We start from the raw sequence: 23,991 nt of genomic DNA, 5'->3' as shown, positions 1-23,991 counted from the left end.
TTTTTTTGTGATCGTTTGTAGTTAGGGTCTTGGTATGTGATGGCAATAGGATTTAAATGCGGTGCAGTTTAAAGAAAGAAAGAAGGGAAAGAGACAAGTTGAGCAGGAACGGTCCATAGACACCCGGCCCTCTGCGATTGATAACTCAAACATTCTACCACAATTACCTATTTCAAGAGTGGCAGCTTCAACTAGAAATTACTGGAATGGTAATCAGAAAAGGTGACTGCAAATCATGTGGATTTTCTCATCGAGGAAGAGCGATGAACATGATTAATACCGTGAGTCAGATCAATTTTCTTGATCGTTGTAGACTCCGAGAAAGAGTGTTAAAATGTTCTTATGGACTTGAATGAGTTACCAAAAATCCTATTTAAATATTTTTATCCATTTTGTAAATTAAACGTGATGGTATTTGGAATTATTCTATTTACTTTGAGCAATGAACCTCAAATACGTTCATTTATTTTCAGCAACGCACCTAATGATATTTTGATTTTTCCATTTTACTCTGAATAATCCGTCGATAAAATAATTTTTACACATTTCAATAAATCGAATTGTATTTCGAATACCACTGTTCAACTTTTACAACGAACAATGTGAAATTCAAAAGGAAGCTTTTTGTTTTGCGTTAGGAGTAAATACAGGAATATAAATAATCTATTCATAGGCCTATGTTTTGTGCCAAGTTCCGTAAATTCTGACCTGTGAAGAGTACGTGTTTTAAGTCTTAAATCATATGAATCACATTCAATACAAGTAATTGACTCGAAATATGAAACTAGTCATCAATTGGTCTCTTGGTGAAGTTTCAATTGTTCATTCTTAATCCCCTCGTTTGAGTAACTTAATCAGCGATGCAACAGCCGAGGTCTTCTATGTATCCAATAAGCGAGCCCCTTTATGCACCATTACCACACACCTCCGAATATGTCGATCCGTGTCATCTACTAGAAAAGTACCACGTCCCCAATCATGAATTTTCAACAGTTTTTAATATCTCTGCGAAAACTATAGTTCAAACCACGATACCAAACTCAACTTCCCATACCACCTCAAGAATCCAATCCCTTGCATCCTATATAAATAAGCCGGGCTCGAACAGACACGATTGTCATCTTTATCGCGATTCCAATTTCTGCTTCTTCTTCTTTGGAATAGTCTTCCTTGCTATCCACGTCATTCACCTCAATAGATATTTCAGGCTTAACCTCAGAGGAAGTGAGCAGTGGCGAATTCATGGTGTTGGTGGTTGCTGGTAAGATGAGTTTTGTGTGGTCGAGTTCTGCCGACATTGAAGTTAGTGGATATATCATAAATCTTCGATTGAGATGGCATCAAAATTGAATTGTCTGAAACTAAGAGGAGGAGGAAACATGTCAAATACCTACCACTAGCAACCAACGAATGTCGACGAACTCGTTCCATTCCACGGTTGAAACTTCCCATTACTCTTGGAAGGGCAATTGAGTCCCGCCTGCGATGTGAAATACGATCAAGTGCTCCATTTAAACCTTTGGGAATAGGAGGAAGAGGTTTGTCTCTAGTTTGAAGAGGTTTGTTGGAAGGAGAGATGGCAGAGTGGAAGGATTGATTACTTTTTCCATGTCAATCAGCGATAACCAATTGAAAAGATAAGGGATAGAGCTTACGAGCACTTTAACTCAAATGATGTTGCCAATGGTCTAGATGATGTCATGCTGATGGCTGATGGCTGTGAACTTTTCTTTAGAGATATATCAATCTTGCTCATGTTGAGAGTTGACCTGGGAATGGAGGACAATGATTGCATTATCTGGAAAGATATAACATAACAAGTGAGGAAGACATGGCTTCGGCGTAGTTGAGTCCGAGCAGTGAATTGAAAAAAGAAATTACTAGCTAAGATTGAAGGAGGAGAGCAAACATCCTCGGAAGGTACTATAACTGGACGTTTTAAAGATAACATATGTTTTTTCTTCTTCAATCAGCATGAAAACTTAGTAAAGATCCACTGACCCTAGAACAAAAAGCCACGCAACTCAAGGATGGAGTGTGGTAAGCCTTCGATAAAGGCAATGAGTGGCATTACGTGGCTTTCAATTTTGATGTTGACAGTCCTTCTACAGAAATCTGCGGTATGTTAATTAGTCGACAAAAATCAGATGTGAGTAATCCCTAGATAAGTAACACTAATCGACTCACATATTTACAACTTTGGTTCCAGGAATTAATTTGACAGCGGCACATCGTTCTGAAGTGGGGAAAAGAGTACCCATCGTTAACAAAGTGTTTTTGAGTACTTTTTGGTTGACTCAGGGTAAAGACCTTCTGCCCTGAACATTTATAATCCCGAGAGTACGCTCTCTCAAAAGTTTTCGCATATCAGCCTCATCATCCTCTTCACATTGCTAGAACACAAGAAGTGTAGCAGCAGTTCACTTCCAATCATTCCGGACTGGAAAGCAGAACGTAGATCCCTGTCTTGTCGTGCAGAATTTAAATCGAAGTACCGGGCAACAAAAGGAGCGTGTCTGAATTGAAGTAATTCCCAACGGAATCGGTATTCAACATAGTAAATCCGGAAACTTATTAACTGAGAAGCGTCATTGGCTAAATCAGGGCAACTATAACATATTCTGATGAAATCAGCAGAGATGATCATCGAAGGTCAATGATTTGGATTAGGCCCATTACTTGAGTAAAATGGGATGGGTTCCTGCTCGACTACAAGCGCCGACTAATTGTGGCTTTGGAACCCTGAATATAGCAGCACATACAAGTTCATTTATCCGTCACCTTGTATCACGGATGATTCATATCACGCTCAAGAACTTCAAATACTGAAGTTTAGCTCATCATCCGGCGATGATTCGAGGAGGTGGTTTTCCTGAACCCTAAGAAAGCAAAAAGTACGTACATGAAGTACATTCCTTGAATATTGATCATCACTGAAGGAAAAGTGGGGCTAAATTCGATCAAAAATTTAGAATGATACTTTCTGGAAGTACTTTGATTCTTTAAGGATGTACTTCAAAATGTACTTCAATTTTATAAATTTAAAGCACATCCTTGAAGTACAATTTTGAATTAAAATATTTCCTTGAAGTACAATTCTAAATTAAAATCATTCAAGTTTTAATTTTAAACTAAAATTACTAATTTTGAACTAAAATCATTAGTTTTGAATTAAAATCACTAATTTTGAACTAAAACCATTAGTATTGAATTAAAATCACTAATTTTGAATTAAAATCATTAGTTTTGAACTAAAATTATCAATGCTAAACTTAAATTTTTTAAAGATTATATATTTCAAATAATAAGGTTCGTTATATAATTAATGTGACCAAAAGGGTGTTTATAGACCAGCAATTGTATTTAACTTAGAATCTACAGGTGAAGAGCACCTGTAGATGGGGATAGCTACTCTATATATACACAAATGAATGGCCTAGCCGCAATGGCTAGGCAAAAAGAAGTCATATTTATCCCTCCAATGATCTTACTTTACCGATAACCATTGATACCTAGTACTTGTCCGGATCTGATCCTCAGGTCACCTAAATCGCATACTAATCCCGAGTAATCGTATCATGTGTGGACATGGTTAATGTTGGTACGAGAAGGATACGGAAGACGTAGCACCCACGGATTACGTAGGTCCTGTATGTCTAATTGTATTCTGTCTAAAGAGCTAGCTACATATTGAAAGTAGTAAGTCTTATATAGACTTACTAAAAGAGCTAGTCTCTTTCGCGTTCGCTTAGTTCTTTATTACAGTAGTAATTGAATTGAAGTCATTCACTTCGTTCACACAGTTAATGTACCTGAGGTTTCTTATATAATAAGGGTGGGAGGAAAGCAGGGATTTCCGTCACAATTAAAATATTCTTGTGGTTTAATAATAAAATGATTGATCTTTGAAGAAAAAAATAATAATTGAATAATCAGCAATCGAAAGTGATTAGTAATCTGAAGGGATTAGTAATCGAAGATGTAATGATCGAAGATATAGAAATCGAAGAGAAGAGCCTCACTTTTGCCGAATTAGGAATAAGGTTATATGTACTTCATATATATATTGTACATCAAGGACGTACTGTACTTCAAATTTTAAAAGTCTCACTTTTGGAAGTTACCCATATAAAGTTATATACATAATATACATCATATATAAATATTTTCTGTATATCAATGATGAAATGTAATATACATCATGGAAGTACTTTTTGCTTTCTTAGGGGAAGAACATCCCTAAATTTATCGACCGGTCCATCCGCGCCCTATTGACACCGAAATCAAAAGCAAATTCAGCAAATCTTCGGTGAATCCGGAATCCATACTTTGAATTGTATATTTGGTATCTTGTCATTGAAATCAATACGTTCAATCTTAATCATTATTTTAGTGCTCGAGAATTCTCACCTCTGTATTAAGTGAAGCCTGTGTCAAGTAAATTTTAATAGAACATAAAATGATGAAATCGGAAGAGGTTTTCTTACTATTGAATAATCTAAACGTGGTTTATTGAAGACAATCAGACAGCTAGGAGTTTGTATGGGCTGGCATTTACTTTGGAAAAGCTATACATTTTTGTTGGACACATGCTAAAAAAAATGGGAAGATCCATGATTAACCATGAGATCTGAGAGTTTTTGATAACTATTTTTTGTTGGAAATGCGCCTCATGAATCACTGCTTGACAGCTGTAGCGGGAAAAAGGAGCTCTCTCGAAATCTCCAAGATCGTCCCACTCACTCACTCAGCCATAAGAGATACCACAACCTGAAGTTTGCAAATCTCAAGTAATAAAGCGACTTTTTTCTGATAATAATCTACCCATCCTAAAGACCCTAAGTTATACATAGGAACTGGTACATGGAGTAGGACTTCAAAATCTGAATATTCGACGGGCTCTAGAAAACAAGTAAAAAGAAGGACAAGTAATGCCTGTACGTTGACAATCTTGAGAATCTTGACCTCATCCATAATCTTAAGTTTCTATAAACAACCAAAGAAAATTTTTGGTAATAGAACAAGGGCAAGCTAAATTATAACTGTTTAACGTGACAACAACAATTAAGTGATGTGATTTCTCGGTAGCTAGTGAAAGTTGAGATTATCATTGGTGAATTTAGAGGAAGCGCGGGAATATTTTACAAATCCATTGTTAGATATCCTGAAAACCAACATCTTTCCTACATGAACTATATGTATATATATTTTAATAATAAAGTACAAGTAACGACTTTAATTTATACTCTTATCCCCAGATCTCTTTCACTTCTCGGCTAAATATTCACCCCCAACCTAGACAAACTTCCTCACTTCATTTTTTTCCCCGCAAGGTAGGGCTTGTGATATTCCACCATCTACTCAAAAAAAAAAACTCAAAATACATAAATACTCAATATAAAAGATCTCTAACTTCTACTTTCCCTGACATAGTCTTTCAAAAAGTTGTATAATTGCAACAGGACCCAGAAAGTAAGTTTGGAGTCTTGCTTGCTGTACTCAGATCACGTTAGAGATGAAATTAATATTTATGGATGAGTTTTGTGTAGTGATGATAAAAGCTAATACAACGCAGTGATATCATGTAATGTCAATAATAATAATTATTGATTCTCATACAATGTGAATTCTATATTTATCAACAGTGATAGTATCGCTTTCAGTCTTCAATACACCCATCGAAAACAAAGCTCCCTTTTAAATCCATTGCTTGAACCATACGGTCACACCTTGCTTTTCTTCTTCTTCTTCTCCTCCTCCTCTTCCCAATCCCTCCAAACTTCCCGATTTTTTCAACCATATACCACAACATACACCCATCACTCCCATCATCTCCCTCACCCTCCCCCCACCCCACCCTATTCCTCACACCTAAAATGAACCCTCCATCCATCCATTCATCCATCCAAACCAAACCAAATAAAATCTAAACATCCCCCCCTTACTACAACATCATTCAAAACCTCATTCTCATCCTCCCCCAACCACTCCCACCATCTCCACAACCACAACCATCACCACCATCATTACATCCCCCCTTCCCCTTAATTCCCTTATCCACCCCCCACTCGATCTCACCGTATAAAATAATTACAACATCTCATCTAATTTTAAAAATTTAAAATTCATAAATCTTATATTTACATCATCCTTTATACCAAAAGATTAAATAACTATAATCAATCATATTGAGAAGTTGAATATTTTATTTACAAGGCTAACACCCGCTCCCTTCCTTTATTCTCCTACTCCCCCACCACTCTATCCAACATAACATTATAAATCCCGCATTATCTTTCCATATCTTCTTGTGATTGGAGAGGATTCAAAAGGAAAGGGGAAGAAGCGGAACGGTATTATGGCGGGTGGGTATATTATAATAACTCGATATAAAATTTGAAAAGAGAGTCATTTGTATCTTTTCTAATCATTAGGATATACCCTCGTTAAACTCACATCGAAACACCCGCACAATAAATAACATACGAAAAAAAATAAAAAAATTCATTTCATTCCATATCAAAAGGTTATCTATCCCACCATCATCATCACCATCCATCACCCCCCGCTTCCCTAATAACTAACCGCACTAACCACTCTCCCCCTACACTCACCAAAACCGACCAAACCCCCCTCCTCACCCCCACAAGTACCCCTCAAACAAACCTCATCACCATCCTTCAAAAACTTTCTCGTCTCCATACCCACCAACCAAATATCCTTCGATCCACCCCAGGACATCTCAAGTAAACTACCCATTTCCTGATCACCCTCCCCCGTAATCGTCCCACTACCCAACAAATCCCCCGTGCGCATATTACACCCACCACTACTATGATGGGCGAGCATTTGCTCAAAACTCCATATCAAATTCTTCGCATTAACTTTCCCAATCGTAGTTGTGCTTCCATCTGGCGTTGTAAGATCAATTTCCAAACGAATATCCAAACCGGTATTATTATTATCTTCTTTTAAATACTCCAGCAAATCACCCGATTTCGAAATTTCCGTCTCTAATTTAGCAGTTCGGAAAGGTGCAATGGCATCTTGTAAAACTATCCATGGACTAATACTCGTTGCGAAATTCTTCCCATTAAATGGACCTAATGGGACATATTCCCAATTTTGGATATCTCTCGCGGACCAATCATTCATGAGGACATATCCGAAGATGTTTTCTCCAGCTTTGGTAACTTTAATAGGTTCTCCGAGTTCATTTCCCGTGCATAAGAAACATCCAAGTTCTAATTCAATATCAAGTCGTCTAGAAGGTCCAAATATAGGTTTCTTAGGACCAGGAGCCTTCGGATCGAGTATTATTTGACCATTTGGACGTGTAATCTGAGTTCCGGAGACGACAACGGATGAGGCGCGACCATGATATCCAATTGGTACATGTGTATAATTTGGTTGAAGTGCATTTTCTGCCCCCTTTAAATATATGTTAGAATTTCTTATACAAAATCAGACAAACCCAACATGTGCAAACTCACTCTAAACATAGTCCCCGCATTCCTAGCATGATTGATACCCGCGAAAAAATCCGTATAATCACCAATTCTCATTGGCAGATGATTTTTCCAATCCCCCTCTTTCAACAAACACTCCCTCTGAACCTCCTCATTATCCTTCAACAATTCCGGATACGGCGTATCCTCCTTAAAAACCTCTTGAATATATTTTCTAACTTCGCGATGCACAGGTTGACCTAAAGCCGCGAAGGCATTAAGATTTGGTTCTTCGAAAACGGAGAGATGATCTTTGAAGGAAGGAAGTTTTTGAAACCCCGATGATTTAGAGAAGGCGAGGAGATCCAAGACATGGTTTCCAATGCGGATGGCTGGTCGATGGATGGTTTGGGAATGGCGGGAGGTGATGATTCCAAAGGGGATATTGAGGATAGAGAAGTCGCTATTAGGAGGGATACGGAGCCAAGATTTGAGAGGAGGCATTTTGGCAATGGTTGGCGGGGAGAGGGCTATGCGTGGGACTTGATACGAGTAGGATGTTGAATCTGAGGTAAATCGTTGAACTCAACAAGGAACGAAGAAATTGATTGCAGGTATAGGTATAGATACGATGTAAAGCACACACAACTTAACCGTATTCAATTATTCAATTATTGAATTCCAATTCGACAAATATCAACAACAACATACAATATTGTATACGCCGACGTCAAGCTCAACTATTGCGTACCAATAGAGGGGTCGTGCAGAGCAGCCGAAGGTGCGGAATGAAACTTTTTGTGGAGCGGCGGGGAAAACTTTGCTGTACTCGAGCTAGACTTAGTACCTATGCATGAAGAACCTTAACGGTATTAATTCCGTCCTATAGCCTCCTCGACGAAATTCCGCGATGATGCAGCAATGCAGCAAGACGGTGACAGTGATGTGATGTATCAGATTTCTTTAAATACGGTCAATTTGGTCACATTCGTTTAAGAACTGGTGTTGAATACCAAGAGATTGAAATCTTCCTTCCAGCCGACAACTATCACCCGGTGTAAATAAATTGGCCAGCTTAGTCCTTGCTGTATAAAAAATGGAAAAGGCTGTTGTATTTGATGAATTTAGATAATAAATATAAATTACTAGTAAAGCTGCAGTTTGCTCCATAAATCAAAGTTTCCACCATATCTCCAGGCCAGTTAATATCGATAGCCATCGCAATAGCAAGCTTCCGCTAAAAATGCAAATTAATACACAATTTACCCTATATATGCCACCACCTATTTATCCATCCCTAAAACAAATCCCTCAACTGCCTAAATAATTCATCCCCTTCTCCAAATGCAGGGCCAACACCTCCCACATTTTCTCCTCCAACCCCCGGTGTCCCATCCATCCCATTACTAACTCCATACCCATTATGCCCAACTCCCATTCCCAACGCTGCTTCAAATAAATGAGTCATTTCATAACTCATTTGATTTCCCGTCATCGGACTGCTTCCTGTTCCCGTACCAATTCCTTGTCCACTTCCATGTCCATTTGTCTCGAATCCTGCTCCCAGGCCCGTGATTTCATGACCTGCCAACCCAGCCATTGCAAGTGCGGCAGTACTGTGAGCATCGTCCGCTCCTAATGTACCATTAATATGATTATTTGATGCTGGGCATAACCCGAGTTTCGGCGCTACTTCTTTTAGACCTTTGATTGTTTTCCAAAGACGCTTCGCAACAAAGGATTTATTGGAGAAGCCCTTGACGAGATCGAGTGCCATATAAAATTCATCGCGACAAATCGAGCTGAAAGTTACTGGAGCATGACAGCTTGCCAGGAAAATGACCGCCAATGCAGAAATAAGAAAGTAATTGAAACAGACTTGTTGTACGCGGTAAATATCTGTGGTTTGATTGAGATGTGTGAGAGCGCGAATTGTATCTTTTGCAAACTCGACAACTGTAGATGCGTGTCGAACATGTTCTTGAATAGCAGATGCTGAATGTAGAACAGGACGATAAATGAGGATACGCATTTGATTGGCACGTAGGTATAGAAGTATTTGAAGCCGATGGATTGCGCGAGATGAGGCTGGTGGTGAGTTGGCTGTTGGAAGCTGTAAATGGGGTGGTATGGTTTTCTGCCATTGAGCAATTTGGTAATCTAGATAATCCAACTCCTCGGTATTTATCGTCATCGAAGGTGTTGGGGAAAACGAGCAGATTGAGCGCCACACTTTAGAACCTATTCTCGAGTATGCTATCATAACATGTAGATAAGGGACGGTGCCATCCTAGAAAAATCAGTCAAGTCATTAGTGAAGATAAAAGATTACATACAGGTTCTGGTAAATTAGGATCAATATCTGCATCTTGTAAAGCAAAAGGCATGCCTGTACCAAAACTCCATCTTCGATCAAGGACATAAATTGACCAGAAAAGTTTGGTGATAGCCATCCGTTCTCTTTCATCAATCACTCTGAAAAAAGAATCACGTCTGTGGAGACCTAACTCAATTGACATACGCGCGACTTGCCCAATTATGCGCCAAGCTAATGCTTCTTCATCACAATGAAAATGAAATATTGCCTGTGGACTATGTTAGTATGAAGATGATATCAAAGTTCATTTCAAGTAGAATCGCAGTAACTACATCAAAAACAAGAAAATGGTGTGAGAAAGTGGAAAAATTGCTTTGTATAATTTGCCAAAAACTGGAAAGGAGATGTGAATAATAAGTAGACGATAAATGTCATAAGGATGTAGGCTGGTGCGTGAATAACAAGTACAATTGGTACCTAAGCAGCCATTTAAGGTTTTTCGATGGCGGAACTTCGAGCAATGACTCTGGCGCGTGGATTCGCCCCCTAAGGATATGATGCACAAGATCTGTAAAGACAAAAAAGGAGAGAACATAATAGGCGAAACCTCAATCAAACAAAACCAAACGGCGTCCAGTGTAGTTGGCTTAATACGCTGTGTAGCGTTTAGGTAAAGTATTCCGGAGGAGCGGGATTGAAGCCCCGGGGGTCCAAATCATATCCTTTGGGACCTCTTTCTAATTTTCCTTCCCATTCCGCAAGGTCAATCTCTTCTTCGAAGCTGGTCTCCAGTTGAAGATTCTTGGAAGAGTAGAATGTAGACCAACACCCCAATGACGTTGAAGTTTTTGTGGACCTTCGCATGAAGGGATAATCCTGTGACACACTCTATGCTCCATACCGACATTGTGAGGCTAATATCTCCATAATGAACGTCCGATCAACAATAATCCAGAGCGGCCTTAAGATTCAATGGCGGATCGGGAAATTTAAACCAGAGACAACATTGTGTAGGTTGAGCCCTTTCCGAGGCTGGTGTTCTTTTCCTCTTGATTTCTTGGGCCGCCATCAAGGCTCAACTGAGTATTTCTTTTCTCCCGACCCCAATCTAAGAAAGCGCAGCAAGATATAAATTTTGTTATCTTCTGAGTTCCTCATACCGATAAAGGCATTAGCGGTCATAAGTCTGGGGAAAACCGTATCAGATGAAATGAGTAGCCCCATACGACAGTACATCATATATGCTGTGTAGTTTAAGGTAAAAATAATAAAAACCTAGTGCTCCCTGACGGGAGAATTATAGGTCCATTTCTTCCTAGGTCAATTGCCTTTCTGTAATTTCTTTTCCTTGACGACTCATCGAGTATCTGCTATTTGCCTCTTCTTTGAGCTCCCGAATCGAACAAGATCCTTTTTCGTGGTCCTCAACTCCCATCGAGCCAACGAATATCAATATCCATAACTTACAAGCCCATATCAAACATAGTAAGTGTCCAGGTGAACAATTAATCATACAGGGTTATGCTTTAATTTTAAAGCAAATAAACCAAGTGTGACTTCGAGTTATTGCCGGTAGTTCGATTCCTTTCGAGACCAAATCTTTTTTTGGCAGTTTAACCGTCCAATCCTGTTGAACGACGTCCTTTACAAGCCGTCTTTTACAACTTTGTAATATCATTAAGCCACTGATAGTTGAAGGTACCCACTCTTCATCAATTGCTCTGCATCGGTCCTACTCTAGTTCTCACAAAATACACACGTATGAAATGGACTTCATTTCCCAGGCCAAACAGTTCACCTCAGGGTGGTCCTCAGGATTCACCATCATACTTAACAAATCAGACACACTTGTTTATACTCAGCTCACTAGAGTTTCTGATTCCTTCCATCTTCCACTACCTTGACAAACATAACCTGCAAAACACAACAAAAACAACAATAAATGAAATTTCCTCAACTCACCACAAGTACCAAGAAAGGTAAGCTTTTAACCTCCACAAATTCATCATGTAAAGCACGATCAGCAGACTCTCTAACACTCTCAAATAATCGAAAAGCCAAATCACTTTGCCCACATCCTTCAACAATCATTGAAATAGCCATAACAGTTTTCAACATACAAGAATTAATATCATTAATACCTTGATTGTTGTTTGAAGTGCCAAGGCCATTCCTCACGGCAGCATCAATGAAATCAAAAAGGTTGCATCCATGAGTAATCAATTCTTCAATATCCATAACAGGATACATCAGACCCATTTCTTCTTCGTATACCCTACAAAGTCGAATCATCTCTTCACGATTTACACTTCTTAATGGATCTGGAGCTCGAGCACCATTCAAATTAATGGATGGTAATGCCCTTGGTCGTGTTGGAGGTGGTGATGGTATTGGTGTAGGATCTTGAGTATTGTTTCCTTCATCTGCCAAACCCTGATATCCCATATTATGGAGTGTGTTTTTTGCAACGTCTAACCCAAAAGCTGAGCTAGTCGGTCCACGAAATGAAGGATGTCTGGGAACAGGTTTATATCGACTCATGGGAGAGAGCGCCTGTGCTCCGGATTGTTGTGAGATTGACAATGATCTTTCTGACGATGTGCCATAAGGTATGCTGCCATCACCACTTCCACCTACACCTGCGCGCATCGCATTGAGATTCGAGTATAGATTATCCACTTGTTCTTGTAATGAGGCAAGCTGTGAGTTCATTTGACGAAATTCCTCTGATTCCTTGAAGCCATTGCTACAACAATTCGGCGCATATTGACATTCGAGGTTGAGATTTCCGCATCGTTGACATGGTGTATTTCCATTACATTTAATCTTTCTTCGTTTGCATTCATTACTATGAGATGTATATTAGTATCCATGAACGCTATTTCTTCAATTGCAGATTGTAAAAATGTCTGCAGGAAGTTGGGAATGCTCTTCTTCCTCGGGCGCATGGGCATTAAACCATCAAGGAGCAGTTAAACTTCAATCATCTTTCAAGGCACCAAGACAGAACATCACACAAAGATGAAGCACAAAAAGGAGCAAATCCCACTTACCAAGCGATAGATATATATCTGTTCCTCTTTGCTCTTGTATGTGGAGCCCCTTCTCTATCCTTTGAATTTCCATTTGTTGTTGAATCTCCTTCACCGGATATACTTTTTCTCTTCTTTCCGCTCTGAGCCCCAGTATCCGCGGGTGATTCCGAAGACTGTTGACCATTCATGTTATCGAAAACTGGGATAGCAATGGGAGACTCGGCGATGTAATTCAAATCGTTGACTTGTAATTCAAGTATGTTCATTATCACATTGAGAGGAAGAGCGTTGAGTGACTTTGCGCATCGGGCTGAAGATGTATGAAAGTAGATGGTTAGGATTTTGAAGGTGTGTTGACTCGGGACTTGAAAAGAAGGTACCCAGTAGATTTTCATTTCTAACAAATGAGAGATTCGGGATTTGGGATTTCGGTATTATTATGCGGGGAAGTTTTAGCTGAACAAGGATAATTTCGTAAGGGGGTTATGGCACGTGATGTGATGTGACGATAGATGAAGGTGGAATTACGTGAAAACTGGGTATGTTTTGAGAATCAAATATTCATAATCCATGAGATGATCTTAAATGATATACATACAGGTGAAACCACTTGATAAGGTTATCAACATCGAATTTACTTTTAATATTCACATGTTTTTCCCCTTTTCCCTATCAAATGAGAGAGCTTCATCAATGAGAGCTCTATCAAAGCTACCTTCATCAAAGCTACGGTACGTCCCGGTGTAGCTTGAACAAAGCAAACGAATGACCTTAATAATCGGAAAATCCGGAGAAGTTCTCATCATTATTACAACTTTAGGTTAGATTTGCTGGAATACGTTTTGATGTTAGTAAGAGCACCTTTGTTGCTTATGTCAAATGACTGACAGCATTCAATGGCATTGACCTCTACTCGGGAGTTCCATTTTGATAGGGAGAGAGTGATGAGCTTTGGTTTGATGATCGCCATATGATGCTGATGCTCACTAGGAAGCTAGCTACCTACTAGGTATTTAGTAAGACTTACCTCAGTTCTTGCCCTCCCAAAAGCCAATCCCCTTACCCCATGATTAAATTTATAAATGAAATCCAATTCCCATTCATAATAGATGAGGAGATATCAGCATTCTCATTTAATTCGTATTTCTAAACCAATAGATCTATATCTATATCTATATCTATGAATTCATGAAATTCCAAAAGATTTCCTAACTTAGATATTATGTCATCATTCACCACCCCGCTTTTTTCTCGCTTCAATGGAGATCTCACTTACAGTATTCGGGTGTTCTACAGACTTAACCCCCCGAACCTATGCCTTCCGATCTTACACACCTTCAGAACAACCATACTCCATATATCTCCAAATATCCCAACAACAAACCCAGACTCTAAAACCCACTCCTAACCATTCCCAACCACTCCCTACATCCCCACCCAATCCCAAAAACTCTAAACAAACCCCCTTCCATATCCTCCATTCTCGCAAGGTAACTAACCTTACAAGATACTCACAAGCTCCGCTCCACACATCTTTCTAATATTCCATCCCACTCAGCTCACCCCCCTCTCTATTACTCGTACGTACATTCTAACCCATCTCCATAATAAAATCTCACATATAAAGTCAGACGTATATGCACTATCGAGTAAGGAAGCATTTACCGGAGCCTCCGTAATCCCAATTGCAATGTTAGCCTAGAGGGGCGGATGATGAATTGATATTAGCGTGTCACAACACAACTCCTAGTAGTCTGACAACTCGTCTCCATTGATTTTACTAGGATTTTTATATATTGAGATTTCGGGTATGAAATGTATGAAATATATGGTGAATGAACCCAAGCAAGCTGTAAGTTATAAAGAAACTATTTAATGGTCTATTATGACAGCACTTAATTATGGCATCTAGAGAGAGCGCTCTCAATGTATTAAGATTATTAAGATTACCATATTCATGTTGCAGATGACGAGTGAAGTGAATAAGGATAGCGATAGAACCACCTTGGTATTTGATTCTTTTATATATTCTCTTCATTCCATTTTATATCGCTGCAACTTATACTAATAAGTTAATTAACCAACTATAAATGGGATGAGCAAGATGAACAAGGTGAATGGGATGAATCGTTTATAATAAATAATATAATAACACAACATAAAAAAGGTGAAAACCCAATTATCTATAACGCTAAATTGTATATCATGTCATGCTAGGTCATGAATCATAAATCATGATGAATCGACCACCAACCACCATCACCTCCCTAACCTTCCAATCACACCAGCCATTCCCCAACCCTCCACCCCCTCACCCCTCACCCCCTCACTCACTCACTCACTGTAAATCCCTCGTCCTCACCTCCGCCTCCATCATCCACCTCTCCAAAGCCTCCTGATCCCTCACCCTAAACCCCACTTTAAACGGATACGGATCCGTCGTCAAACTAGTTTTAACTGCATTACACCCCAAAGCATCCAAGATCGGTTTATCCTTTGGATCCATGGGAGCCACAATGCGAAACGCTGTAATAATTCTAATAAACGCAGTGTAGAGTTCACGATTTGCGAGATGCGAACCGGCGCACATGCGGGAACCGGCTCCAAAAGCATAATGTGGTGTACCGCCTCCTTCGATGTTGTCGAGGTAGCGTTCGACGGAGAAGGTTTTGGGTTCTTTGAAGTGCTGTGGGTCGTAGTCGGCTGCCCATGCGTTCTGGGGTTTGTTGGTTAGTGGAGGGGCTTGTAAGGGGATGTGTGAATAGGCTTACCATGTAGAAGGTTGTGCCAGCTGGGACAATAGCTCCTTCGTATTCGATGTCTTTGATACTGGTTCTTGGTAGACAAATAGGGATGACTGTGAAGAATCGAAGGACTTCTCGAACAAAAGCGGTGACATATGGGACTTTTTCCTCAAGAAGACATTTCTCCCATGCATCTCCATCGGGATAAACTTTCATGATCTCTTCATATGCACGTTTTTGAATTTCTTGACCATGTTCAGAGGAAAGATATGCGATACCCATGATCAAGTTACCAGGAACTGTATCAAGACCAGCGGAAACCATAGTTAGACAGATAGATTTAAGTTCATCTAAAGCGAGTCAGTATATTACTTGAAGAAGATATATCGAAAACTCACTTTCATTTAACTTTGCATCTGGATCCTTGATAATATTTCCAGTGATGCAAGGATTGTCAGTACCATCGGCGATTTGCTTTTTAAGTTTATTCAACAAGAAATTCAAGTACTTGTCTCTCCTTTCTCTGTATTCAATAGCCTCGGTATTCGACTTGGGTAACAGTCTTAACAATGGAATGTAATCTTGCCAGTTATTACTCGTCGATCTCAAAGTACTAACGGCTCTTTCCACATGACAAATCTCCTCGAGTAAATCCTTATCCCTAATTTCATGAAGTCTTGATCCATAGTTCAATGTCAAAGAAGTATTGAGAGCAAATCTTTGAAAGTAGGATATAGGATCAATATCAACCTGTCCATTCTTACTATCATTGAGTAATTCTCTGATAGAGACTTTAGACTCAAGATCAATGATAGGCATGTAAGATTGGGTGGCTGGTCGATTCAAAGCAGTAGCTGCAGCCTTTCTTCTTTGTTTACAAGATTCATCCCATGGAGAAGTACCAATGGTGAAACCTTGAGAAGTAGAAACCACACTGTGAAAAGTATGAAGAGTAGGACGTGAAATCAAGGCTGATTGATTGGTGACCCAGAAGTGACGAACTGAATCGAAAGTATTCACAAATACAATTCGCTGTTAAGAATCAGTATAGATCTTCGAGGAAAAGCTAACATCACTTACCTTATTTCCAAATCGTACTTGAAAAACGGCACCATACTTTTCAGCTAGTCTTTTTGCTACTAATGCATGAGTGATACCAAATTCTAAAAGACTTCCGAATAGAGGATATCCAGGGATTTCAGGGAGATTCTTAATCTTTGGCGTATCTGTACGATTGAGATAACGGACGATGAAAAAGACAGCCGCGATAATGGCAATACCTATTGTTTGATGAGACATTGTGGAAGAAGATGAGTGAAGCAGAGGAGAGAGAGTGAAGAGAGAAAGTCAATGTGAATGTGGATGGATGGTAGGAAGATTCGAGGAAAAATGATCGATATATAAATTAACTTTAAGAATCTATCTAAAAGTCTATTCTAAAATTGATCCGTGATTCGATTTTCTCCACCTCTTGTACGAAGGAAGAGATAATATTCCAGAAAGCATGAATACATCTTCAAGTAGAAAAGGAGATCAACTGATTGGTTGAACGTCGCACAGTGTGGGGAAATGGGATGCGATCTGATCGTACAGAGTACAGGCCCCGACTTCTACATTCCGCGCGGATTCTCTTCCGTACCTGACTGTAGTGAATATAGAGATGAAACTAAGTTGGAGAAAAGCTTTGAACATTGCGAATTAATGGAGATTGTGTGGAGAGAAGATCGATTTAGCTGCAGTTTCGTGCATTCTGCGACGCGGAATAAATTCCGTTGATATAAAATCGGTGTGAATGATGTAAATGTATGCGAGTGTTATATTGGTGCTGCCAGATGACTACATTGGTCTTACGAGGAATAAGGAAGAAGAGAAAACCTTGGAAGAAGAACAGTTACATCCGGAGTTTTTATACTTTCTGCTTGGACAGAGTATTAACAATTTGATGGTTTGTATTCATCCGTATGCGGAATGTTGGATTTTACAGTATTAACCATGTGGTCGGTTACACTCGGGAGAAAGGCTTCATGATGGCGGTACAACACTCCATGAAGTTGCTCATTGTCATTGTACTCGAGTATTGAAAAGGCTTTCGTAATTTAATTATATATTCAATACTTCGCATGTTCCTATTTAATGAATATTCAGAAAGTCTTTCGTGATTTGATTTTATTTGATGTCCATATTTAATTCTTTGTAACTTCTCATCTAACCCTTCACATACCCTTACACTACCAAGTAATTACATAACATTCTAAAAATGCCTGTAACGAACTTCAGTACCCCAGAGAAGTACAAATATCAGAATGGTTTTGGTTCATATCATGAGTAAGCCTTTCCCATAAAATCCATCATCAACCTCTCTAACATCTCCGAAGATCCGAAGCTATCGCAGGTGCTCTTCCAATAGGTGCCAATTCCCCTCAAAAGCCTCCTTATGGTCTCTATGCCGAGAAGTTATCCGGAACAGCATTCACAGCTCCACGACACGAAAATCAACAATCATGGCTTTATCGAATTCTACCCGCCGCATCACATCAACCCTTTACTCCTCGCGAAACTTCATCTTATAATACAAATCCCGAAGGAAATAAACTACATCAAATACCGAATCAATTGAGATGGGATCCTTTTGATCTGGATGAGACAGTTGATTGGGTACACAGTTTGAAACTGGTAGCTGGAGCTGGCGATCCGACATTAAAGCATGGAATTGGAATATTCATATTCGCAGCTGGAAAAAACATGTCCAAGAATGAAGCATTCTATAGTGCCGATGGAGATTTCTTGATCGTGGCACAACATGGAGTATTAGATATCCAAACTGAACTTGGAAATCTTCTCGTTCGACCAAATGAAATTTGTGTTATTCCTCGAGGAATCCGATATCGAGTTGAACTTCCAGAAGGACCTGTTCGAGGGTACATCTTGGAATTATATTCGGGACATTTTCAGCTACCGGAATTGGGACCCATTGGTTCGAATTGTTTGGCCAATGCTAGGGATTTCCAAGCACCAGTTGCTAATTTTGAGGAAAATACCAATGGTCAATTTAAGATCTTGTCGAAGTTTAATGGTCATCTCTTCGAAGCTAGTCAAACACATACGCCTTTCGATGTCGTAGCTTGGCATGGACTTTACTACCCCTACAAATATGATCTCGGACGTTTCAACACCATCGGCAGTATATCATTCGATCATCCTGATCCAAGTATCTTCACCGTCCTCACTGCCCCTTCCGATCATGTTGGTACCGCCATTGCCGACTTCGTCATCTTTCCTCCACGCTGGCTCGTAGGTGAAGATACATTTCGACCACCCTGGTATCATCGCAACACCATGTCCGAATTTATGGGGTCTCATCGGTGGAGAATATGATGCAAAAACAGGGAGGGAGGTTTTCAACCCGCTGGTGCTTCTCTACATAATATCATGTCAGCTCATGGTCCCTGATGCAGGTACTCACGATAAAGCATCGAATGCGCCCATTGAAACCGATGAAGGTTGGAGAGGGGTAGTATGGCGTTTATGTTTGAGAGTTGTTTGATGGGTGGGGGTTACGGAGTGGGGTTTGAAACAATGTAGGAAGGTTCAGGAAAATTATAATGAGGAGAGTTGGACGCCTTTGCCGGCTCATTTTAGGATTCTGGAGGGTGGAAAGAGGATTAGTAATTTAGTTTCGGGGGAGAATTGAGGTATGAGTTGATATTTGAAGAGTGTTGGGTGAGAATGCGAAGAATGAAATTAATGAGGACTTTGGGCGTTATACTTGATGGTTTTTGTAGGTGGTAGTAGGTGGTTTTATATAGCACCTATATGGTTTTTAAGTGTTTACAAAAATGCAACAATACAAACTCACAAAATTACGAATATCATGTCATTAATCAACCTTACCCATCATATCATATCATCATATCAAAAATCACCTCATTTATATGTAAGATTATATGTAGGTATGCACGCACCATTGTACCTCGTACTCATATCCGAAAAGATCCACACCAGATTAGATGGGAGAAATGAAAATAGAATATACTTTTATATCATAACATCAAGCAAAGGTTTTCAAAATATATCTAGTATCTATCTCATTTCATTCCGCTTCTTTCTGTATCTTTCAGGATCTTGCTTTCTTTTTTTCGAAAAGGGAAGAGAGAAGGGAGATTTGGAGGTGTCGTTCTTTGTATTGTGGGATGGGATATGGGATGTATAGGATGGATTTGAGGGGCTGTGATTTATTGGGATGGGGTTTGTAGAGAGGGGAGGGGAGGGTATATATGAGATGTGATATTGGGTAGGTAGAATAGGCGAGATGGGAATAGGTGAGGAGATGATGGATGAGAAGGGGTGAGATGAGTGTGAATTATGATGAATAATGTGTAGGGATGAATATCTTGTAATTTTATAAGTTTCTAATCCTGTGGTTTTTGTGGTTGAGGATTGAATGGTTGGATTTGGGGGGAGGTATATGTATATGAAGGTACTAGGTAGGTGGTAAATTGTTAATATAGTAAGTTGGGAAGGGATGTTAGGGAAGTGTTGGAGAAGAGAAGTTGAGGGGTATGAGGGGGATGTTGGAGAGGTATTGGAGATATTCTGAGAGCGTTGGGGGTTTGTTGGAGAAGAGGGGATATGGAGAGGTATCGGGGGGTATATCCGGAGCTGTAAGAGGGAAGTTTTGTTTCGTTGGTCTAGAAAACTAAAGTATCACATCAATGAACCCCTCTCTGAAGTTACTCTATTAGTAAGATCTTACATGACATCAATATCCCATATCTTCCTTTTCATCCGTTTCGCTCAATGTGAATCTCAATGTTAAATACCTCCATACTTATCTAACCATTTTTGACTACCTAGCATCCAATCATGATTCCATGCATATAGTAAGAACATTCTCGACCTGAGTTTCTAAGACTCAAACGATATGATTAGGATTGCGTGTCATGGTTCCCTGTGGCTGAGGATAAAATGCCTCAGATTGGCATGAAATTGGCATTTCTGATGATCGGTTAACTTATTCTAGACAGAGATAAGGTGATTACTTTATGTTGAATGGTTCGGATCATTAAAGTTACCTGGACATATCGAAATAAGGTTTTGTATACGAATGTTTCTCCTGAGAGTTGAATTGATGTAACTGGTGATGTAGGATCCGAGCGGTTTATTGAGGTGTTGGTTGGATGGTGAGGATTCAAGTGGATAGAAGTGCATGATCATATTACCCCTCACGAAAGAAACCAATTGAATGATTGTGTTACCCCTCTTTTGATTTGACGTGATGGGTGGAATTGAACTTAATTGATGGATTTGATTTATTTGATTCAATTAATTATCTGTATCTCTTTTTGCATGAGGACAATTTTGCTTTACTGGAATAAAATAAGTATATCCTCAATTCAAACACTTTTATTTCGATAAATTTGATAGATATTTGATGGTCAGACGAAGAATCATTGATGAACTGATATTCCCAACCAATATGACGTGACAAGTCGTCAGCAGATTCTATTGCGAAACCTGGGGTATGACCCACTTCCCCAGTTTTTAGTAAAGGAAGGATCGGAACCTGACTTACCGGACAAGGGAACAATTTCTCACACTAAACTTCTTTGGGTGTTTCAACCTCAGGGGAAAATACTATATATGGAATGGGGTGATTTGAGGAATGGTATGAGTGGTATGAGATGATGAAAGATTGTACCACCAATATACTTTGAAAGCATGATGATCTGAGGAATCGAAAGTCTCGTGAGCAAATGTTGGAGGATTTTGACAAATGAAATTATTGAATTGAGAAGGTCCAGGGTACATGGTTTATTACTGGAATAAATGTACCTGTGATATTTCAACTTCACTGCAGTTAAATGGAGAAATTCATGCTTCGAGAGTGGTTTGCTAAAAATGTAATTATTACTACGGTGGTACCTTCCTTTATTTAATTCGGATAATTGGAACCAATCACCTCATTGTTGCGTGACCTGATGGATACATTGAAGTAGTTTCCCCTCATTTGAAAATCTAATGACTTCCTCCTCCTTCCCTCCTTTGTTATTCAATCACACAACTCATACACACTCTTACTCACATATTCATTGATACGTCGACTTCTTGTACCCGAATTCATCATACCAACAATTTCAATCCACACACTTCATCTTTCTTGATATTTACTCCATCAAAGAAAGATCATCAACTATCAAATACCTTTCTTACTTATTTGGCCGAACACACTATACTGTCTTTGTCTCTCGATAATTATCGTGAGATATCGTATTAACTACACTTTTACATCAAGTAAACCAAACCACCTCGATCAATCATGTCTGCAGAAACCGCAACTCAACCAATCAATACAGCGAATGCTTCTCAAGATGCTGATCCTTCACCTTTAACCAAGGTTGATTCAGCCGTTCAAGGCTTATCGAGTAGTCCTATTGATGAAAAGACTACTAAACATCGGAGAACAAGCTCGAGTGCTCCTGGTGTATGGAATATTAATGACTTGGGTATGTGTCTTTCCTTTCATGCATGAATGTCTCTTCATGTCTCCATATGATATATAACTAACAACCTGAACAGAGAAAGAGGGAAAAGAACTAGAGATTGCGAAAGAAACTCAGAAGCTGAACTGGTATGTATACTTTATACCCCACTTCATCAAATACAGCCTCATTTCAACAACTTTGTGAACAATGGCTGATGATAGACTCATCACAGGCGTATAAACAAATCACCAATGGCTCTCGATGATCCAGAAAAGGCTTTCCTGAAGAAATCTCTTACTACACCACCAGTCAAGAAGATTGATTTACATTTCCCCTCTGGGATTGGAAGTTACGGCGAGAAATATGAAGGGTGTTACTATTAAGGATGCATTAGATGCTATCTATAAGCAATTCAGAAAGAAGGTATGGTCTCCTTTTACACTTTCTTCCTAATTTCTCACGTTAAACTCAATCTTCTCATCTGCCACAATTTCAAAACACAAACATACTGATACATCTCAACCACAGGCAGATGATGAACTCGAAACTCCAGTCCTCGCAGGTTTCGAATGGGATAAAGATGAATCATGGACTCGTCTCATCGTTCACTGCAAGAAAGAAGGAGCACCACAACCCAAGAAGAAGAGCAAGAAAGCCGGTAAAGAAGGAGAAGAATTGTAGTTCTACTACTATCCTCTCTCTGACTTTCACTTACCTTTTCTGCCTACTCGTAAACTATACTTGTTGTTCGAATAGAGCATTGATGGCGTGCGAGATTAAGGATGGTTTTTACGGATTTTAAGAATGGATGGATGCTTGATTTTTGCTGGTCTGATATTGATTGATTTTGCTTGGGTTATGAATGGTTTGCTATGATATGGATGGGATGGGATGGGAATTCGGGATATGGTGATAGGTGGCTGTGATGGATCGAGGTCGACGACATTCCTCTCCTTTTTTACTTGTTAATTTGCTATTCTATCTAAACCATAACTTGTGCAAGATATTTACTTAGCTAGCTGAATTAAAAGCTTAGCTTTATTTATTTTATTTCCTCCTTGCAGAAAATGAGTAGGACTTTTGAAGTATTAATGCTATTTTGTTGTTAGTGTGTTAGTGTGCTATCTGTGTGTTATCTGTGTGTGTGCTGTTTGGCGTAGCTACTTACTAGATAGTAATATAGGGCGAGTAATACTACAATGGAAGTGAAATGAAGATTTAAATATGTTTAAAGCCCATTCCTGTTTTTCTCTCCTTTGTTCTTGTATCTAAAGTGTATATGATCTGGTATAGTCTAGTATCAGAGAGTATTAATTATACTGTAATATAGTATTACATTGATTCTAATTTCTATACAAAACCTTTTCTGTTCTTGATTTAGAACTAAATCTAAATTTAAATTTGTTTTTAGTTTATAGTTTTTAATTTTTGAAAGTTGATAGAGGAGAAGGAGGAGCAGGAGGGGGGGATAATTGGGAGTCACTCGAGGGGTGACAAATAGGTGTGGGGTGGGAAAGGTTTAAAGGAATTGGCTGTTAGTTTTTGAGAGGGGTTTAGGGGATGAAAATTGGGTGGGGGAATGGTAGGGGAAGTGGGGAGATGATATAAAAAAAAATGATGGAATAAATAATAAATAATAAATAATAAATATTAGAGTTGAGAATATATTTCATAGAATAAATATTTGAAAATTTTTCAATGATATCGGAATGTCTATATATAAGATTATATATATGACTGTACTTGAGGGATAGAGTTTTAAAAGTAAATTAATATAAGAATATATAAAAGTATAAATAAAAGTGTTGCGAGGTTTGCCGTCTAGATCACGTGGAAGTGCTCTAGGCTCTCGAGGTGGTTTATAACTAGGCGTCAAGCAAGGACTTAAAGTAATGACAATAATGCAATTCGTAACTAATAGTAGAGTATACTAAATGATTGATCTTGAGCACGAAGCTCTATACA

At 39.1% G+C, this 23,991-nt stretch overlaps 11 protein-coding genes across 11 annotated transcripts; 3 read left to right on the top strand and 8 right to left on the bottom strand.

Moving 5' to 3' along the window:
* Positions 1 to 1,058: 1,058 nt before the first annotated feature.
* SS1G_06881 (predicted protein) lies at positions 1,059 to 2,261 on the bottom strand (the record flags this gene model as incomplete). The annotated part of the gene is made up of 3 exons (XM_001592590.1): positions 1,059 to 1,288; positions 1,395 to 1,600; positions 2,188 to 2,261. The coding sequence occupies 3 exons, from the start codon at positions 2,259 to 2,261 to the stop codon at positions 1,059 to 1,061; spliced, it is 510 nt and encodes a 169-aa protein (XP_001592640.1).
* A 2,482-nt stretch (positions 2,262 to 4,743) lies between these two features.
* Positions 4,744 to 4,974, bottom strand: SS1G_06880 (predicted protein; the record flags this gene model as incomplete). Its single annotated transcript, XM_001592589.1, has 1 exon — positions 4,744 to 4,974. The coding sequence occupies one exon, from the start codon at positions 4,972 to 4,974 to the stop codon at positions 4,744 to 4,746; it is 231 nt and encodes a 76-aa protein (XP_001592639.1).
* A 1,434-nt stretch (positions 4,975 to 6,408) lies between these two features.
* SS1G_06879 (hypothetical protein) lies at positions 6,409 to 7,952 on the bottom strand (the record flags this gene model as incomplete). The annotated part of the gene is made up of 3 exons (XM_001592588.1): positions 6,409 to 6,423; positions 6,586 to 7,431; positions 7,494 to 7,952. The coding sequence occupies 3 exons, from the start codon at positions 7,950 to 7,952 to the stop codon at positions 6,409 to 6,411; spliced, it is 1,320 nt and encodes a 439-aa protein (XP_001592638.1).
* Positions 7,953 to 8,745: 793 nt separating this feature from the next.
* SS1G_06878 (hypothetical protein) lies at positions 8,746 to 9,901 on the bottom strand (the record flags this gene model as incomplete). Its single annotated transcript, XM_001592587.1, has 2 exons — positions 8,746 to 9,738; positions 9,785 to 9,901. 2 exons carry the CDS (start codon positions 9,899 to 9,901, stop codon positions 8,746 to 8,748), a joined length of 1,110 nt encoding a protein of 369 aa, XP_001592637.1.
* A 627-nt stretch (positions 9,902 to 10,528) lies between these two features.
* SS1G_06877 (hypothetical protein) lies at positions 10,529 to 10,672 on the bottom strand (the record flags this gene model as incomplete). Its single annotated transcript, XM_001592586.1, has 1 exon — positions 10,529 to 10,672. One exon carries the CDS (start codon positions 10,670 to 10,672, stop codon positions 10,529 to 10,531), a length of 144 nt encoding a protein of 47 aa, XP_001592636.1.
* A 1,046-nt stretch (positions 10,673 to 11,718) lies between these two features.
* On the bottom strand, positions 11,719 to 13,066 carry SS1G_06876 (hypothetical protein; the record flags this gene model as incomplete). Its single annotated transcript, XM_001592585.1, has 2 exons — positions 11,719 to 12,613; positions 12,819 to 13,066. The coding sequence occupies 2 exons, from the start codon at positions 13,064 to 13,066 to the stop codon at positions 11,719 to 11,721; spliced, it is 1,143 nt and encodes a 380-aa protein (XP_001592635.1).
* Positions 13,067 to 13,621: 555 nt separating this feature from the next.
* SS1G_06875 (predicted protein) lies at positions 13,622 to 14,759 on the bottom strand (the record flags this gene model as incomplete). Its single annotated transcript, XM_001592584.1, has 4 exons — positions 13,622 to 13,630; positions 13,828 to 13,858; positions 14,389 to 14,498; positions 14,751 to 14,759. 4 exons carry the CDS (start codon positions 14,757 to 14,759, stop codon positions 13,622 to 13,624), a joined length of 159 nt encoding a protein of 52 aa, XP_001592634.1.
* A 379-nt stretch (positions 14,760 to 15,138) lies between these two features.
* SS1G_06874 (hypothetical protein) lies at positions 15,139 to 16,843 on the bottom strand (the record flags this gene model as incomplete). Its single annotated transcript, XM_001592583.1, has 4 exons — positions 15,139 to 15,516; positions 15,572 to 15,894; positions 15,943 to 16,576; positions 16,625 to 16,843. 4 exons carry the CDS (start codon positions 16,841 to 16,843, stop codon positions 15,139 to 15,141), a joined length of 1,554 nt encoding a protein of 517 aa, XP_001592633.1.
* Positions 16,844 to 17,801: 958 nt separating this feature from the next.
* Positions 17,802 to 18,919, top strand: SS1G_06873 (hypothetical protein; the record flags this gene model as incomplete). The annotated part of the gene is made up of 2 exons (XM_001592582.1): positions 17,802 to 17,869; positions 17,920 to 18,919. The coding sequence occupies 2 exons, from the start codon at positions 17,802 to 17,804 to the stop codon at positions 18,917 to 18,919; spliced, it is 1,068 nt and encodes a 355-aa protein (XP_001592632.1).
* A 997-nt stretch (positions 18,920 to 19,916) lies between these two features.
* On the top strand, positions 19,917 to 20,554 carry SS1G_06872 (predicted protein; the record flags this gene model as incomplete). Its single annotated transcript, XM_001592581.1, has 3 exons — positions 19,917 to 19,937; positions 20,074 to 20,205; positions 20,474 to 20,554. 3 exons carry the CDS (start codon positions 19,917 to 19,919, stop codon positions 20,552 to 20,554), a joined length of 234 nt encoding a protein of 77 aa, XP_001592631.1.
* Positions 20,555 to 21,860: 1,306 nt separating this feature from the next.
* SS1G_06871 (hypothetical protein) lies at positions 21,861 to 22,409 on the top strand (the record flags this gene model as incomplete). Its single annotated transcript, XM_001592580.1, has 3 exons — positions 21,861 to 22,047; positions 22,121 to 22,172; positions 22,259 to 22,409. 3 exons carry the CDS (start codon positions 21,861 to 21,863, stop codon positions 22,407 to 22,409), a joined length of 390 nt encoding a protein of 129 aa, XP_001592630.1.
* Between the last annotated feature and the right edge of the window lie 1,582 nt (positions 22,410 to 23,991).

This window comes from Sclerotinia sclerotiorum, genomic scaffold (assembly GCF_000146945.2).
Source record: "Sclerotinia sclerotiorum 1980 UF-70 scaffold_8 genomic scaffold, whole genome shotgun sequence".
Lineage (NCBI taxonomy): Eukaryota > Fungi > Ascomycota > Leotiomycetes > Helotiales > Sclerotiniaceae > Sclerotinia > Sclerotinia sclerotiorum.
This window is presented reverse-complemented; position numbering and strand designations above follow the sequence as displayed.